The sequence below is a fragment of the Sitophilus oryzae genome, unplaced genomic scaffold (genome assembly GCF_002938485.1).
Source record: "Sitophilus oryzae breed Bouriz unplaced genomic scaffold, Soryzae_2.0 scaffold_1113_pilon_pilon, whole genome shotgun sequence".
NCBI lineage: Eukaryota > Metazoa > Arthropoda > Insecta > Coleoptera > Curculionidae > Sitophilus > Sitophilus oryzae.
This window is the reverse complement of record NW_022145742.1, coordinates 104681-125000: the sequence shown is the minus strand read 5'-3', so window position 1 is coordinate 125000 and position 20320 is coordinate 104681. Positions and strand designations below refer to the sequence as shown.

At 33.6% G+C, this 20320-nt stretch overlaps 2 protein-coding genes across 2 annotated transcripts; one reads left to right on the top strand and one right to left on the bottom strand.

The window, feature by feature from the left end:
• The first annotated feature begins 1153 nt into the window (after window positions 1–1153).
• LOC115882690 lies at window positions 1154–5450 on the top strand. Its single transcript, XM_030900902.1, has 2 exons — window positions 1154–1976; window positions 2039–5450. Exons 1-2 carry the CDS (start codon window positions 1388–1390, stop codon window positions 5317–5319), a joined length of 3870 nt encoding a protein of 1289 aa, XP_030756762.1. The 5' UTR covers window positions 1154–1387; the 3' UTR covers window positions 5320–5450.
• LOC115882698 lies at window positions 2011–12689 on the bottom strand. The gene is made up of 2 exons (XM_030900915.1): window positions 9795–12689; window positions 2011–2221 (listed from the first exon to the last, which is right to left on the bottom strand). The coding sequence occupies exon 1, from the start codon at window positions 12661–12663 to the stop codon at window positions 11428–11430; it is 1236 nt and encodes a 411-aa protein (XP_030756775.1). The 5' UTR covers window positions 12664–12689; the 3' UTR covers window positions 2011–2221; window positions 9795–11427.
• Between the last annotated feature and the right edge of the window lie 7631 nt (window positions 12690–20320).

Here is a 20320-nt window from a genome sequence, read left to right as displayed (position 1 = left end):
TCAATTTTTTTATCTACAAGATTTAAAAATGTAATTGTTCTCACTTTTATAACAATTTGCAAAGTTGTTTTTATCTTCTTCTTACATTCATACATTCTTAAATCATCTTCCTGTGTTACTATTAACGATGCAAACATAGCAAGAAGAAACATCTATTTATTAAATAAAACATCCACGTATAAAAAGATCACCTAGATAATCCCCATCGACGTCTTGTAGTATCAATGTTTTTTGTGGTATAAAATAAAATAAAACTTAAAACTTTAATTTTTCATAAAAAAGAGTTTTGAATCGGACACACACCGTTTTTGAGGTTGGCCATATGGGATTCGGCATCTTGAATTTTGCCAATCCGGCGTCAGTTTCGCCCATTGACCCATTTGACGTCAGATTCGAGATCAGCAATCCAAAAAACTCCCATATACTGACTTTGTTTGGATATGTGTTTTTTTTGAAATTCGCTTCGGCCGTATTTGATTCGCCATTTTGAATTTTGCGAAACCGACATCAGATTCATGATCATCGTCCCAAAATATGTAAAAAAACAAAATAATTTATGCGTATCCAAGCGATTTTCCGAAAGAGTAACCGTTTTTTAAATAACAAATATTATAATATTTGAGGGGTGTTTTCACCCCAGTGGAATTTGAGATTCGAGAAACCCCTCCTTATCAAACCTCTACACCCAACAGTCAATCCGTTTGCCAAAAAATCAGCTTTAAACGTCAAGCAGTTTAAGCAGAACCGTGATTACTCAATGGTCATATTTTATGAAACACTGTAACGTTTTAATAAAACGATACTATTGGCAACCCAACATACACCCTATCGAATTAGTTCTGACTAATTTCGGACACTCTGTGGATCGTACTTGCCCTTGTCGGCGCAGGACATCAAACCATTTTTGATTCAGATTTCATGGCGTAAACATCGACATACTTATCTGAAGTCATCCGAAAAAGTTTAAACTTTTTAATTCTATTAACTTTTGGAATGTAGTCCTAGTGAGTAGGAGATATTAGCCGATTGGGCTCCTCCACATGCGCAGTTCGCTTGACCTTGACATATGTGGCTTTCAAACCTCCTTGAGTGATTCCAGAAAGAACCTTGTTGTGAGACCTTAAACGACCTTTAAGGTTGACTTCAGATGTATTTGAAATGCGTTTGTGTACCCTTCACAAGGACCTTGATGTATGATCTTGAAAGACCAGATGTCTTTGGAATGAATCGTGCGTATCGATGCTCTTAGGAGAATATGGGTGGGGGGGGAGGTCTTATTTAAACTCTGACATGCCTCTACAGAATCTTATTGTAACGTATATATTTTTGGTGTGTGCAGCATTGTATAGGTTGTTCAGTAATTACTTATAAAGTTTACATTAACAAAATGTTATATATATGTGAAGCTTGTGGTAAATCGTTTACGCGAAGTTATAATATGCGGCGCCATAAAGCCGAATCGTGTAAAAAAGCAACCGACCCTGGACCTTCAACACCTAAACGTCAAGCTCTACACCCATCAATATCAAATGTTCAGCACACCTGTACGTCATGTAATATCACAATTCCCAGCAATCAGATATCCCGTCATGAGAGAACATTGCAGCATAGGAATAATGCAGCAATTCCATTATCAGAAAACGTCCAAATTATTCAAACTGCATTTAAATGTAGGATCGTTAGTTATCGAGTATGTGCAGTTAATGTCTACATAGATTACCAAATGTTCTTTAATGAAATAAAATCCACAGTGTTAGACCTATTGAAAAACATAATTTTTGCTCATAACAGCATCAAAGTAAACATGGAAGTATTTGGTTCTTATATTTTACCATCCACTGAAAATTATAGTAGCGAGAAATCATTTAATACTGCTAATCAAATTATCGATGGGTCTTCAGACTTAGATGAGAAATATTTATGGTTTGTCGATAAATTGATGACACAAGCATCTGAATTTCTTGAAAAAGACTCAGGTATGTTATAGATACTAAAGTTAAATAAGATGTATAGAGAATAATATTTCAGTTTATTTTAGGTTGGGCCTTACAAAAAATTATGTACTTAGAAATTAACGTTAACAAGTTTAACCCTATCGGTGGATCTTCATTCGTTGAGTTGCCAACTCCCATTCGGAGAAAAGAAGCCGTTGTCAATGTCAGAAACATGGATCAGTATTGTTTTGCGTGGGCCATAACGTCAGCCTTGTGTCCAGCTAAGTCTAAAATTGCAGAACTATCTTCATATCCACATTTTGCAACATTGTTAAATATAGCAGGTTTGGATTTTCCAATGAATTTGCGCGATATAAAAACTTTTGAACAATTGAATAATATATCAGTTAACGTTTATGGTCTCGAAAGCAAAATTGAAAATAATAAAATAGTTTGGGAAGTTGTAGGTCCATTGCGGTACACAGAAAGGAAATTGGTGGTACATGTGAATTTACTATTACTAATTGAAGATTGTAAAGTTAATAGTGATGGACATATATGCAATATAAATTGTGTTAAAACACATTATTGCTGGATAAAAAACTTGTCTCGTCTTGTTTCCAGCCAAATAAACTCTCATCAACATAAGCTTTACTTTTGCGATGGTTGTTTATTACATTTCAGTTCAGCACATGCTTTGGTATTGCATCAGAATCATGACTGTAATCACGTGTACACATCAATACCGTCTGTGACCCATAAGCTTGATAAATACGGTAAATGCGTTCCCGAAAACATTCTAAAATTCGAAAACATCGAAAAACAATTAAGGGTACCGTTTGTAGTATATGCCGATTTTGAATCAATTCTTAAACCGATTGCTACTGTTGCGCCAAGTTCAACAAAATCATATACATTAAAAAGCGTCAAACACGAACCTTATTCGTTCGCTTATTTGATAAAATGTTCTTTCGATGATAGTTTTTCTAAATTTGAGACGTATCGCGGTAAGGACGCCGCTAAAGAGTTTGTTTCTCACATAGAAAATGATTTAAGAAGTATTTACAACATATATCTAAAAGATTTTAAGAAGATGATCCCATTGAGCAATAAAGAAAAACTTGAGTTTATTAACGCAAAAACATGTTTTATATGTGAAAGATTATTTGATATCCAAGAGCAAAAAGTTAGGGACCACTGCCATCTCACCGGAAAATACAGAGGTGCAGCTCACGGAACCTGTAATATAAATTTTAAATTACCCAACTTTGTACCCATTGTCTTTCACAATTTAAGCGGCTACGATTCTCATATGTTCATTAAGGAATTATGTCGTCATGGAGACAAAATTGATATTATTGCCCAGAGTAAAGAAAAGTATGTCTCGTTTACAAAAAGCATTTACGTTGACGATTATGTAGGTAGTAAGGGTGAGGTAAAAAAGAAATATTTAAAATTGAGGTTTATAGACAGTTTTAAATTTTTATCTACATCTCTTTCAAATTTGGGAAATGGTTTATCAATTGAAAACTTTAAGGAAACAAAAAAGCATTTTCCGGAGAAAGAAAAATTTGACCTAATGCGTCAAAAAGGTGTATTTCCGTATACATTTATGGATAGTTTGAAGAAAATGAATAACCGTTCACTTCCTACTAAACATGAATTTTACGATGATTTAAATAACGAACATATTAGCGATGTGGACTATCAAAGAGCAAAGGATGTCTGGCGCTTATTCAATTGCAAAACTCTAGGGGATTATTCGGATTTATACTTAAAATCGGATACTCTTCTTCTGTGCGATGTTTTCGAAAATTTTCGCGATACAAGTTTAAAAATACATAAATTGGATCCACTTCAATACTATAGTTTACCCAGCTTGTCATTTGACTCAATGCTGCGCATGACCAAGGTAGAGTTAGAATTGCTAACGGATATTGATATGATTCACTTTTTTAAAAACGGTATTCGTGGTGGTGTAAGTCAGTGTTCGGAAAGAAAACATATAGCAAATAATAAGTTTCTTCCAAATTATAATCCTTCAGAACCTTCATCATTTATTATGTATTTAGACGCAACAAATTTATATGGATATAGTATGTCTCAACCATTACCATTAAGAGATTTCCGTTGGTTAACAGAACGTGAAATAATAGATTTAGACATAATGAATGTTGAAGACGATAGTAAATACGGTTACGTTTTGGAAGTTGATATACATTATCCTAAGCACTTGCACGATAAACATTCAGATCTTCCGTTCTTAGTTGAAAATATAGTGCCACCTACGGAAACATCAAAATTAACAAAACTAATTCCGAATTTAAACGATAAAAGAAAATATATTGTTCATTATCAAACACTCAAACAAGCCATAAAAAATGATCTGATAGTAACAGAAATTCATAGGGTATTAAAATTCCAGCAGTCACGATGGTTAAAAAAATATATCGATTTTAATACAGAACTAAGGAATAAATCTAAAACTAAATTTAAAAAAGACTTATTTAAACTATATAATAATGCCGTTTTTGGAAAAACCATGGAAAATGTTGAAAATCGTAAAGATATTAAATTAGTCACTCATTGGGAAAATAAAGGTAAACGATTAGGAGCCCAGGCTTTGATTGCTCGTCCAAATTTTAAAACCAGCTCAATTTTTACTGAAGATTTAGTCGCAATTCATATGGGTAGACTGAAAATACTATATGATAAACCTATATATACGGGATTTTCAATATTGGATATGTCTAAAGTTGTAATTTATGATTTTTTCTATAATTTTATTAAAAAAAAGTTTGGCGCTGACGCTTCTCTATTGTACACTGACACGGATTCATTGATATTAAAAATATATACGGAAAATTTTTACCAGATTATGGTTGAAAACCCAACAAAATTTGATACATCAAATTATGCATTTAATAACAACTACAACATTAAGAAAAGCGAATCGATATTGGGTAGAATGAAAGATGAATTTCCATCTGATCCAATAAAATGCTTCTATGGCACAGGTGCCAAAGCTTATTATGTGGCCTCAGTCAACACTGAAATAAAAAAGGCAAAAGGTGTAAAAAAACCAATAATCGCAAAAGATTTAACTGTAGACGATTATAAGAAAGTAGTAGAACGTGGTGGTCTTATATTTCGTAAAATGAAATCTTTCAAAAGTGACTTGCACGACGTTTACACGATGATAACCAACCGAGTGGCTCTTAATTCTAGAGATGACAAAAGATATCTAATTCCTACGACAACAAAAACTCTACCTTGGGGGCATACAGATATTGAGTTTTATAAAACAGATCCCGATACTAATTTAAATATATTTTTATATATCGCCGAACAGATGCTTCGAGATGAAATAGATGAAAGCGTATAAGTTGAAAAGTCCTATCTGTAGATATTAGTTTTAATTGAAAATAGAATATGTAAATGTATATAACTGTGTCCATTACGCATTTGTGCTTTGTAAATGTTTAAATTTTTATGTATTTTTTTTTTGTTAACATGTTTTAGAAAAAGCTTATTTAACTGTGATTTATTTTTATATTACTTAAATAAAATCATATTTGTTTCCAAAAAAAAAATCTATGTGTTTTTTTTTATTGTTCATATTCACATCTGAATTTAATACTTAATTAAGATAATTCCTACTAAAAAGTTAAAGAGATTGTGTTATTATTCCATAGATATTTAAACTAAACACTTAACAAAGCTACCAAACATGAACTGAGATCACTGCATTTTATAGTGTAGGATAAAAAATTAGAACAAAGAAGAAAAATAGTTTGGCAGTCTGTACAGCTGCAGACAAATATATCTTATTCTTAAGTCAGCAATAATTTCAAATACAATTTAAAGAAAAATGCACATTTTCTTAGAAGCTATTCATTTTTCAAGTCAGAAACTCTGAACATATATTAGTGTGTTTAGGTCTATTAACAAAAAAAAACATTGATTAAAGAAGATAGCATTGTGACCCAACAACTCATTTTAGCTACTCCTTTTAACTACTCATTTTAAAGAAAAAAAATGCAGATTTTCAAAGTTAATGATAACACTACCTATATATGATTTTCTTCTCAACTCTGAGCATATATTGGTGTATTAGGGCTGTTAAAAAAAATAAAAAAATGTATTAATAATATTTATTTATTTAAAAAAAACTATAAATTATAATTATTAAAAATAAACTATAAATTATATAGATAGCACTGCGGGGTATTAAAGAGAGCGTGTCTTTTACGTTCACGCTCTCTAAATATTTTCTCTGTTTTTTATTGAGTCCTTGCGGTGTAGGTAGTATTATAGGATTCACCCTATAATACTCCTCTGGAGCAGTATCCCTGCCCTGGTTCGTCCCACGATAAATCGGATGGTGGGACCGTCTCATCCAGCTGATCCCAGGATATATCGTATGGTATTGGTGGAGGCGTCGTATCGACTGGTTTTGGCGAAACCGTCTCCCATGGTTCGTCCCAGGATATGTCGGCTGGTATTGGTGGAGGCGTCATCTCGGCTGGTTTTGGTGGAACTATCTCCCATGGTTCGTCCCAGGATACATCAGCTGGTATTGACGGAGGCGACATATCGGTTGGTTTATTGAAACCGTCTCCCATGGTTCGTCCCATGATACATCAGCTGGTATTGATGGAGGCATCATATCGGCTGGTTTTGGTGGAACAAATCCCATGGTTCATCCCAGGATATGTCAGCTGGCGGTGGTGTTGGAGTTTTTACTGGTTTCCACAAATCCATAGTTAACTTGTAAGAAATGGACACTGGTTTGATATTTTAGTAATGTACTGTATCACTAAGTGACAGTATATGATAGAATACAACACAGATTTGAGCTTTAAGTAGAAGTAAACCCCACCATGATTTTAACTCCTCCTACTATCTTTAACTCCGCCCACTATTTTGTGAATAGCTCCCTACTGCAACCAGTTTCAATATTCCAATGTCGAGAACATTTAAAATGGCAACAATGTTACATCTTAATATCGAGAGTTTGTGTGCGTTCAGGGGCACAGCGGCTGACCGGTCGCTGAAACTTTTGCTAAGCGGCTGACTGTTTTTTTGTGTGTAAAAAGAGACCACTTACGCAACCGCTAACCGTCCCTGAACGCGCCCTTTAGATCTTGATGTTAAGGACTTTTTAAGGTTAAAGTATATAACCGAACATTTAAGATACACTCTGTTTAATGTAACTTTACCCTTGAAACATATTGAAGAATAATATTCAAACCGCATGCATCAGGTATAGGGAGAGTTTGTAGTGGGGTGTTCGTGTATAAAAAGTAGCTCAACAGTATAAATTTCATTAGTTTTCCTAGCGAGAGATGTCCGAACATAACCTATTTAATACGCAGACTATAATGGCAAATATAATTTGTGATGATATCGATTTCCAACTTGAGAGTGAAGAGTTTGATCGCATATTTGCGAAAGTGGTGGAAGAGGAGAAGAAAAAACCAAAAGTGAATATTATATCAAATATTCAGGTGGTTCAGCCTAAACCATCTCCAGTAGGGGGTAAAAACAAACAATCCGGATCAAAGTTGAAGAACATACTGAAGGGGGAGACACCTTATAAGAGAAAAAGTGGTGGTGAAAAACGTAATACTAAGTGTAATAAGGAAAAACAAGAACAGCAACCTCACCACGAGCTGCTCCAACAATTGCAGCAAGAGTCGCAACCGGTTCAACACCCACAGCAGCAGCAGCAGCAACAGCAAGAAGAGCAGACTTTCGACGACTACTTGAGTGAGGAAGAGCGAAACCTGTTCGCCCAAGTGGTGCGAATAAAAGAACAGTTCTTGGACGAATTCAAGCAAATTGAATTGAGTGTAGTGGAAGCGCGAGAAACACTTGCACTACAACAACTGGAACTTCAGATTAGGGAGGAGCGTCTAAAAAAGTGTGAACATAGAATGAGGACTATATTAAGTCTCTTAAAATAATTAGTGTATTGGTTAAGACAGGAAGTTGTAATTATAGTATTTTTTTTTCAAATGGTTTAAAATAAAGGCTATTTTACAATAATTATTGTGATTATTTTTTTTTTTATTAGAACAAAAGTAAATACAAATAATACACTTATAGATCACTAGTGGGTTCAGGGTAAGAACTAGACGAAGGAAGAATGCGATGTTGCCATAGGCTTGAAAAATTCCTAGTTATTCTATAATACTGCATAGTATGCGCAGAGGGTGTAACAGTGGGGAGATCGGCTATAAGATAGAGTTCCTCATACGTTATTGCATTAGTCTTCAGATATTGCCGAAGAGATAAAAAACATGTCTTCTGTAAATGGTGAGGAAATATTAAATTCCCTTCCGGACTGCGAAGATCCGAACTACACAGTGATCTTAGATTTTGAAGATCTTGTTCAAAACGAGAGTGGAGACAATAGGAAATATCAAGAAAATGAAGAACAATCAAGAATATCGCAGAAACAGCATTCGCCCGGCTCAGCTCTACCAAATTTAAAGCGAATGTTGACGATGGATGAAACTAATACTGAGAGGAGAAGAAAGAAAACAGTATCTTCATCATCATCAACAACAATTGCTACATTGTCGGGGTCTTTATCACATCGTGTCGCACCATCACCTGTGGAGAAGCTTGGTTTGGCGCAACACATCCAGATATGGATGAAATCCTATAGAAAAAATCAAGAGGATGGTGCAGCCGCGGTGGCAAAGGCTGAAGCGGCAGTGAAAATGGCAGAGGAAGCCCTAAAGCGAGCCAAATTGGAGCTTGATGCTCAAAAGAAAAAAATGAGCATCCAAAAATCTCAAAAGGACGCTTTAGCGGCAATGTTTATTGAAAATTAATATTTTTTTATGTATAAGTGTAATTTTTAGTATATTTTTTTTTTGTTTGCAATAATATATATTTTTTTTGTATATAGTAATGTGTATAGTTTTGTATAATAGTATTGTAATAGTGTAATAGTATTTTGTATAGTTAATAAATTTATAAATTAAAAATTTTAAATTTTTTTCTTGTATATAGTTAAAAATTATAAAATAGAATAATCTGAGAACAATCTTATTATAAATAAAAAAAATCTTAGAACCCCATATATATTAGTTTAATTTATTTTTATGAGATATATTCTGTAGATAAAATAAAAGAAAATTACTTTTTACTTGTATATAGTTAAAAATTATAAAATAAAATAATCATAGAACAATCTTATTATAAATAAAAAAATCTTAGAACCCCATATATATTAGTTTAATTTATTTTTATGAGATATATTCTAAAGATAACATAAAAGAAAATTACTTTTTTCTTGTATATAGTTAAAAATTATAAAATAAAATAATCTTAGAACAATTTTATTATAAATAAAAAAAATCTTAGAACCCCATATATATTAGTTTAATTTATTATTATGAGATATATTCTATAGATAAAATAAAAGAAAATTACTTTTTTCTTGTATATAGTTAAACATTTTAAAATAAAATAATCTTAGAACAATCTTATTATAAATAAAAAAATCTTAGAACCCCACATATATTAATTTAAATTATTTATTTATTATCGGAGTTATATTCTATATATATTTTTTTCTTTTTATATATTATATATTATATTTCTTTTTATATTTCTATAGATAAAAAAAGAAAATTACGTTGGATGTTACTTTTGCAAAAGAAAGCCTAACAATAAAAAAAGTAAATCTTGAAAAACCACCCTTACTGGGTTATCGGGGATTGAACCAATAACAGAAAGGCAAAAATCAAAACTATTAGCGTCGTATAAGACGTATAAGTAGCGTAGGTAAAATTTCTTGGAACGTCTAAACCTGAAAACACCTGCCCGACGGGTGGTCCTTACCTATTGTAAAATTGATTGATTGACGTTGAACCAAATTTTGAAAAATCAGTAGCTTAAGTATCCTTTTAGTACCAACTTCCCACATTATCTACGCCGATGTAAATATTCTTTTGAAACTGAAACATCTGGCACACCTGAAAACGTTCTCTGTTGTAAAATGGGTCGATAACGAACCGAACCTTTTTTTTTTTTGGCTGACAATCCACCCTCGCAAACACCTGCCCGACGGGTGGTCCTTCCCTGTTGTAAAATTGATTAACGTCGAAGTAAGCTTTGAACATTCAGTAGCTTAAGTACCATCTTATCCACTTATCACATTCTCTTCGCACAGGTAACTATTCTTTTGAAACTGAAATACCTGGCCAACGGGTGGTTCTTATCTGTTGTAAAAAATGGGTCAATGTCGAACCGAACCTTTTTTTTTTGACCGACAATGACAGTATTTTCAAGGTAGAGTTGGGACGACCGCTGCCAATATTCCACCCCTTTGTAAACTGATTGATATCCACCCTCGCAAACACCTGCCCGACGGGTGGTCCTTCCCTGTTGTAAAATTGATTAACGTCGAAGTAAGCTTTGAAAATTCAGTAGCTTAAGTACCATCTTATCCACTTATCACATTCTCTTCGCACAGGTAAATATTCTTTTGAAACTGAAACACCTGGCCAACGGGTGGTTCTTATCTGTTGTAAAAATGGGACAATGTCGAACCGAACCTTTTTTTTTTTTTTTTGACCGACAATGACACGATTTTCGTGGGGGTTCAAAGCCTACTTGATCGTAAAACTTTTTTTTTTTTTATTAGTAAAAAAAAGCTGTATAAATATAACTAAATTTATTAATATAACTAAATATAACTAAATTATTATGCGCATGTTTGTTAAGTATTTTTTCGGAAAATATTTGTGAAACGGCAACACTGTTCGGGAAATAAATAGCTCAAAGCTCACATTCTTGGGATCAGTAACCATCATGTCAGATTCCTCTTCGTTTGTATTCAGTCTAGAAACTGAAAGAGTGGAGCGCCCAGCGTCACCCGACTCGAATTCCTCGGAAGAAACCGAATTTTTTGAGGAAGGTCAACGCATCGAGATTGACTTGGAAGAATACAATCAAGAAACCGATTCGGAGGAGGACACTTTACCTGATTCCTCAAGTTGGTGGACTCCATGTCAACCACCGGACGAATTAGCTGGACCAGCTGACAGCTCTTGGATGTGGGTTCCAGAAATCGTTGAGGATGATGATGACGATGGAGAAGCAGACTCAACTACCCCATAAATAATCGTCGATCCACTAGATATAATAAAATCGGTTCTTTTTAGAACCACAATAAGAATTATAAAAAAAAAGAATAAAAACCAAATGTATTTATATATCTATTTATTTTAATAAAACTTTTTACTAGACACTAGATCGATAATTAAAAACAACTTAAAATTAAAAAACAGGTTTATTCGACACCGAACTATTTAATATATCATATAAAAAAATTATCGTGTAAAACAGTAAACCTTAAAGTTAAAATACAACTTGGTCGAACTCGAACAATGTAAAATGTTATAATTAAAATAACAATAATGCACTATTAAAACATTATTTTTTTTTTGTGTCAAAAAATTATTCCTTAACATTAGAATACAGATTGGTTCGACACCGAACCATTTAAAATATTATAATTAATTATTGAGTCATGTATTATTAAGGCGTATACTTTTGTGTCTTTTGGAAATTTGCTATCTCGTGTTTGGAACTCGATTTTCACATCTACGGTTGAAGATTTCACATTCTCTGTCTGGTGAACGCAATCGACTAGGAATACTGGATTTTTTGTGTATTCGCCGAAATGCATCATAGGATCATTAAATTCGCGTCCATAATAGCTTCTTTGGAAATTTTCATAATTGTAATAGGCTGCAGCGTACAGTTTTTTTGTAAAATCTAGGTTCCATCTCTCGTAAGGGAAAACAGTTGAGTTAAGATACACTCTAATATCACTAACGTTGGCAGAAGTAAACTGGGTTGCGTTATTCTTAAAATTTTCCGAATTATTATTATCTTGAAATCCGATGATAATATAACGAGGTTTCTCCAAACTTGTGCTAGTTCTAATGGCCCAAACATCTGACGAAGTCTCTCTTAAAGCAGGCAGTTCGTAAAGGTCCCACGTTCGAAAAGTCATATGAATATTTGCACTATTACTACCTTTATTGATACGAGACAATATTTTAAGTTTTTGTCGATCTTCTGGGATTATATGGCGAATTTTCCACTCAATTTTATTAATTTTTATATTAGCTTCCACTTCACCAATATAGCAATTGCTAAAGGTACGAGCGATTATTATAATCAATTCCTGCTTTACATTAAAAATTCCCTTTGTGTAATCTTCGGCAAAACCCATTAAATATTTTAAAGGTAATTTACCCGAAAAAATATTGCTGGAGAGATCTAAAATATCTTGTTTCTTTTCGTTTAGACCCCAGCCACATGTTAGAAGCGGTTTGGTATGTGCGGTACCAAAGGAAACCATCGTTTTTAAAGCTGTAGTTATCCCAGGTTTTCTGACTGCTGCAACTTTTTCACCACCCATCTCGTATCGGATTTCATCAAAAAGGAAAGCTAGTGAATTATTTGATAAATAACATTTTTTAGTTGCGTCGGTAGTCTCAAATGTGCCCTCAATGTAGATATAACTTTCGGATATGTCCAAAATAATATCCTGAAAATGAACTGGAATTCGAATTTCGTCGGAATTTTGAAATTTTGGAGATCCATATGGTTTATACGTGTGTTCTTGCAAGCTAACAATAGAATTATCGAGAATAGGTTCTGTAAAAACTTCAATTTTTTCGCTAGTTGTCATCATTTTGATTGTTTACGTACTTTCAATCCAATAAATTGTAGAAATTTATAATCTCTGGTAGAGAGTCGTGGTAGACGTCCTTCACACCTTAAGTTTGGTTTATAAATGGATTCTGGTTTAGGTGGTCGCTTGCTTTTATTGGGATACGTTGCTAGTCTAGAAGAAAGCACAATTTGCGGTTGACAATTATAGCGGAAGCCCATATTTATGTCAACTTTTTCAATTCCAGCTTAACTATAATCTTTTCTTTTTGGAAATTGATCAAATCACCGTTGTCATCCAAGATGCGTAGTGTGATGTTATCTAAGAACTGGCGCCCGTCTGGTCTTAATGGTAAATAAATAGGATTTGAAGGCTCCTTTGTGATTTTAAAGCCAGGCTCAGATTCTATATCGAATTCGAACAATATATGGCATTCGTTTGAATTAAGATATGCTCCCGAAGTTATATTGCTATCTACTCGTATTATACGTACTTTCATAATGTCCACTTGAAATGTCGATTCGTGTTTTATACCATTTTTTAGCAGAACACGACCAAATCCGAGCATTTTTCCGACACTCTTTTCTTCCGTGAAGTCGATTATATATTTTGATTTAATCTCACATTTTAGTGTGTTGTTGTTGGCCAACAGTGAAAATAAATTATCCTCGTTTTCTTTAGTAGACTCCTTTAATGCGGTGAGCATAGCTTTTTCAATTTCGTATATTTCGTAAACACCAGGTGGAATTATCATATTTACAGATTTAGATTTTTCGGTTTTCTTATAAGAGAAACGATTGTTACTTTCGTCTATGTTAAAAATTGAGTTGTACGTATAGAAGCCAACAAGTGCAAGTCCATATCTATCTGTAGCATTCAGTTCTATAGGTGGATAAAAGTTTGCACTTAAGACGCTAGAGCGTCCCGTTAAGGTAAATGTGTAAGACATAACTGATGGTAAATTAACTTCAACATGGTTTTTATTGTTGTTTGCAGCATTTTAGTGGGTTAAAGCTGAACCGACGTTTACCTTGCTCTATTTTTTCATTGGTAATATTTACATCCCTCATTTTACAATAGCAACAATATAGTTTTCTAGGTGTTGATACGTCACTCTCTTCTTCTTCATATAAATTGTTGTATTGTTCACTAGAATATTGATACTTAAGGATATCAATGTCGTTTTTCATGTGTTCCGGTAACTTATCCCATACTAATGCAATTTCATTCGGTTTACAGGTAATCATAACTTCTTTTGGCATGTTTTCTAACTGTTCAGAAGTTAATTCTAGTAAACTACCATGGCGATAGTAGACTTTAAGCGATAAAGCCATTTTTTTATAATGATCTCGATCCATCTGAGGTGTCAAAGACATATTATGATTCTGAGAGAAACTTTAAACACAAATGTCCGCACCAGACTGTTCCAAACTTCTGTTGACGATCGTATGTATAGTAAATATTAGTGGCAGCTTTGGAACCTCGTCGTAGATATTCTAGCAATTCTATAGGGGGTGATAAATTACCAAAACTGTCATAGTAAATAACTTGTGAATTTACCTTTTTGTATGCCACCCAATGTGTCCCTAACCCCTTGCTACTATCTAAGTTAACAATAGCACATTCATAGCATTTTGGACCACGCCATGGAAGAGTATCCCTCATATAAACCCCTCTAAAATTTGGTATTTTCATTTGAAATGCATACTTGCTTATGTCGATATTGGATAGTGGTCTTTGGGGCAGGGATCCTATGAGTTTTTTGATTTGTTCATAAAAAGTCCTAAACCTGATCGGTATGGTTTTAAATATATACCATTCCCCTTTGAATTCAAAGTTAGGCGGCCGCCTGTCTTTTGAGAATTCTCATTTTTTGCCGTCTTTATAGCACGAACGATACCTCCAACTCCTCCAGCCAGTGATCCCAAAGCTGAAAGACCGGCAAATATTGGTATTAATGGTAATAAGCCACCCACTTTTGGAATAGGTATTATTCTAGGAGTGCAAATTCTTCTTTTACCACCGGATTTTCGCAAGAATTTCCGTGCTGCAGCTAAGGCTATTCGAGAAGCGTTTAGAATGTCTTTTTCAGCAATTTTTTTACCTCCGGCTTTGCGTAATTCGGCTTGAATCGGTCGTCTCAGCGCTTTTCCAAAAGCAAGTTTGGGTAATCTTTTACGTTTACGCACACCTTTCAAAGATTTAGCTGGGAGTCGTTTTCCTTTTTTGATACTTTTACCCTTATTTGATCTCGCTCTATACCCCATCCCAAAGCGTTGTTTTGCCTTCATAATATTTGTTACTAACCAAGCTGAAGCTTTTTCACTTGCAGTAGAGTCCTTAGATTTAACTCTCTCCCAAGCACGTTGCTCAAGTTCGCTATCTGCTTTATGACGTTCACCCAAATTATTAAGATTTTGCGAATATACTATATCGTGTTTCTTACAAGCTGCATCCAAGGGGTTAATACCTAAATCGCCCCTCGCTAGACGCTTTTTTAGTTTTGTACCGGGTCCACAGTACTGATATCCGGGAAGATGTAACTCAAACGGTAACTTATTAATTAACGAATTAACTATACCACTACCAGTTTTATTTGAATATCGAGAGCGTCCAGTTCGTTTGACGAGCGACATCTGAATGAACATTAAACCCAGGCGTTCACTTTAATGTACCTACTATTTTTTTTATTAGAAGAAAAAAATGAAGATTGTAAAACTTAAACAGAAACTAGATATCGAAAATATTGATAAAAAGGTGGGGTCCAGTTACACTTCAAAATATAGAAGGCGTCATGGTCCGCTACTCCCTTTATCGATTCGTGGATTGTTAATAGGACCATCAAACTGTGGAAAAACTAATGTTATGATTACCTTACTTACTCATCCGTTGGGATTGTGTTTTGAAAATGTTTACATATATTCCAAGTCGTTGTATCAACCGAAATATGAGTATCTGCAGAAAGTTTTTACACCTATTAAGGGTTTGGGTTACTACACATTTAGTGATGCAAACAGTATTTTAGAACCATCTGATGCTAAACCAAATTCTATCTTTATATTCGACGATGTAATGTGTGAAAAACAGGATGTTATACGCTCATATTTTAGTATGGGTCGTCACAATTATGTGGATTCATTTTACCTAGCCCAGACATACTCACGAGTTCCCAAACAATTAGTGCGCGATAATGCCAATTTAATTATTATGTTTAAACAGGATGAAATGAATCTACGTCATATTTATTCGGACCATGTTTCGCCTGATGTAACATTTAATCAATTTCAAGAGATGTGTGCAAAATGTTGGAACGATAAGTATGGTTTTTTAGTTATCGATAAAGATAGTGATTTAAACTCTGGAAGATATCGTGTAGGGTTCGATAGCTATATATTAATAGAGTAATCTTAATTAAAGCTCATTTGACAACTAAACGATATAGTAGTAGGCCACAGCCAAAATGAACGAGGAAATTGATTTGAAACGCAAATTAGTCGAAGCTACAGATGCTGTTCGAAAAAAATTTAAACAAATTAAATCTGCAAGCGTACACGATAAAATTGAATTGGAGAAATTTTACGAACCGATTAGTACACCGTTAACATCTATATCCAATGTTATTAAAAAACAAAAAAGTTTGAAACCAAAATACGATCAAATAAGTATGGGTACATCAACTGAAAGTGTAAGTACACCCACACAGACAGCATTTACGGAGCGTGCACCAAAAGAAACGTCAACTCCATTGATAAAACCACGGAAGCCTCTCTGGGATGAATCGAGTATACATAGACACACGCTTGATGAAAGGTTTGTTACACCACCACCCTCAAATACTTCTGCAATGACATCTAGTGACTACTCAGTGGAATCTCCGGACAGTGTAATTCAATCTTATCTAAACGAATTTACGGCTAAACCATCTTTATTTGACAATATTTATGGGGTTCGACGTGAAAAGAAGAACAAATATGTGATGTATATGGGTAAAATGGAAATACGTTTTCCACCCGGTAATGTTGTTCTTGTGGACAAAAATAATAAAATTAGTGAATTTCAAGGGAACTCTGAACTTTACGACCTACTTTTCTTGAGAAATCCACCAGCATTGGGTAATGAAGGTGAAATGGATCCCGAAGTTATCGAAAATTATAAATCAATTTTGCAGTTGACAGAAGCACCGTATACAGACTATAATAAAAAGTATGGGTTGAGAGCTACAAGGTGGAGAAAGTATACAAGTATCATAAAACCTCTAATGCAAGGAACTCGATTAGGTACTGGGATTCAGAAAAATAATTCAAAAGGTAGCTTACCCCTCCAAAAACGTGTCATTTCGGAAAATGTGAATTATGTATATTGGAATAAACCGAAAGAGTTAATAGATCGTTTACGATTACTCTGGAGTTCAAAGATGGCGGGACACACCGGACATGATAACGAAATAATATCTATAATTGAAGAACTCCGGGAAGAACGAATAATTTATTAAGAAAAGCAAGTAGCAATTTTCATCAGTTCTCCAAGATACGTCTTTTAGAAATATGGAGGTTAGCCCTGAAAAGTTAAAAATTGTCAATGAACTTCATAGACCTGCTAGAAAAAATTTTCCAAGGAGGCGTACAATAATTAAGGGATATAGCGATTTGTGGCAAATAGATTTGGCTGAAATGCAACAATATAGTAGTGAAAATAATGGTTATCGTTACATATTAGTGTGTATAAATTGCTATTCTAAATATATGTACACTAGACCTGTCAAGAATAAAACTGGAGTTGAAGTTACCAGGGCGATGAGGGATATTATTACAGAAGCAGGGTATGCACCAAGTAATCTACAAAGCGACCAAGGAAAGGAATTTTTCAATAGAACTTTTCAAGCTATGGTTGAAGAATACAATATTAATCATTATTTTACATTCAGTACCAAAAAAGCTGCAATTGTAGAACGAGTAATAAGAACACTTAAGAATTATTTATATAAGGAGTTTTCAGCTAGAGGTTCATACCAATGGCTACAACTTTTACCTACTGTAACGAAGACGTATAATAATAAGAAACACCGCACCACCCAAATGAAACCGGTTGATGTTAATCCTAACACACGTATTGACGCTTACAATCACATAAAAATTGTACCTAAAAAATTTAAATTTCGATTAGGTGATGTGGTTCGAATAAGCAAATTCAAAAGTATTTTTGATAAGGGATATACTCCGTCATGGTCAACTGAACAGTTTAAAGTTGCAAAAGTTAACATCACCCAGCCACCGACATACATCCTAGAATCAGTAGAAGGTCAACCAATTAAGGGATGTTTTTATGAGGCCGAATTACAGAAGACAAAGTCCCCGGGTATTTATCTAGTTGAAAGAATACTGCGTAACCGACAGAAAAATAAAGTTAAGCAATTTTATGTAAAGTGGTTAGGCTTTCCATCCAGGTTTAACTCATGGATTGATTCTTCTGATATTATTTAAAATTTATAATATGTTTACTTTGTACTATTAAAAAATCAACACATTTTTTTTTAAATCGTATTTTATTTAAATAAACCTACATTTATTACTATATTTTTTTATTTCACATTTGCCAATATATGTTCAGAGATATCCGTCAAACGCCTAGTATCCTTAAACTTATTCAGCTGGTCTTCCAGAATTGCAATCCTCGTCACGTATTTGGGCTTATTGTGTTCTATCTCAGATTCCAACTTTGCCAATATTAGAGTCATAAAATCCTTAGTTATTATACGAGTATAAAGGTCTTGTAATTTATGTATTTTATAATCTGCATATTGCATTGTAACTGCATCAGCCTTATCTATTGGCTCACTAAGGTTTATTATTCGTTTTTCTTGAATGTTATAGTCGCCACTGGGTGTTAATTTATATCCAATTCCGGGTATGCTGCGCAACACTTCAACTGTTTTATGTATTTTATCATCTGCATATTGCATTGCAACTGCATCAACCTTATCTATTGGCTCACTAAGGTACATTCTTCGTTTTCCTTGAATGTTATAGTCACCACTGGGTGTTAATTTATATCCAATTCCTGGCATGCTGCGCAACACTTCTACAGTATCATGAATATTCTTACGACCGAATTTATCAATTGTTTTGTTAGTCGCCATCTCTGAACTAAACTGTTTTCTACGGAAGTACTATTATTATATGAATTTATTATTAAGTGGAGTAACACCCCCCTGTTGTTCAGTTTTAATAATATGATTTACTCTTTTTTCTAACACGATAATCCTTTGGATGTATTCTCGCGTTTTTTCTTCCACAGTTTTTTTTATCGCGTTCATCATTTTCTCTTCCACATCATTATTCAATATATTTGCAAATGCTTTGTTCAATTGAACAAGTTCCTTGTCAATATATTGTTTTGTTATAGCATCTGTCTTATCTCTAGGATGAGCGACATTCGTTAAACGTTTTTGAGTTATGTCGTAATCTCCACTGGATGTTAATTTAAATCCTATTCCAGCAGCACCACGTATTGTACGCACTTTGATATTATTTCTTTTGCGTCCAAACTTGTCAACTGTATTGTTAACAGGAGCCATATTCAACTATAACTAAAATATTTTCAGTAATTGTTCTTATTTATATAAATATATATAATAAAAAAAAACAGGGTGATAGTAGTAGTACATATTTATTGATGACGTTTTACAATTTGTTTTTCATGGTAAATATATAATGTGTAGGTATAAAATGTATTAGCCTAGGCTAGCTGCTACATCGACTTCCATGTTATCTACTGTGTCAACATCGTTCGAGACACTACTGGTTCCGTCTTTTTGTAATGCTGGATTGATGGTTGCAGAAAATGTCTCTTCATAGAGGAGATATTTCTCAGAAATATCATCTGGGATATGTGGAATTCTAAGTAAAAAACTTCTTAAATCTTCCTCCACCATTTCAGAGCAAAATGTATCCAGACTAATGCTACCATACACATACTTTTCACACAAATGTGCTCCAATACGATAGTTTATTGAGGTTTTAAGGTATTTAATATATTTCTCATCATCATCATTGTCTCCAAGAAGATTTAGGAATTTCAGGGTGTCGCCACATATTTTTCTCAATTGTACAGCTAATTTATAAACGTGTAACATTTGGCCTTCATCATATGCATTAGAATCATACTTTTCAGTGACAACGTCGCACATCTTTAACAAGAATACATGTGTGAGTATTCAATGAATGTAATTATTACAAGTTACTTAACATTTTATTACATTTTTTTTTAATATTATATTAATAAATGTTTACTCCAACACACCAAAATTAAGGAGGGCTCTAGTATTTCCACCAGCTAATACCGAACTCTGCCCTAAATAACATAAATAATATTTATCATCGAATTTATTTATGAGCTGTACTAGATCATCTGTGAAAGTCTGAACAACACGTTTTGGTAGAAATGATTGGAATGTTAAGTTACTTGTTTTATCGTGTAATGTTGCTAGAATTGTTTTTCCAAAACGTGTTGTCATCGACACCATATTTTTAATAATATATATTTTTCCCACTGTCAACGATGATATGGATTTACGTTCGACTAATTCAATTTCTTCAAGCTTTTTATTAATTTGTTCAAATGTATTCTTTGAAATACTCATTTTAAAAAAAATGTAATAAATATTTGAAAAAACTTTTAC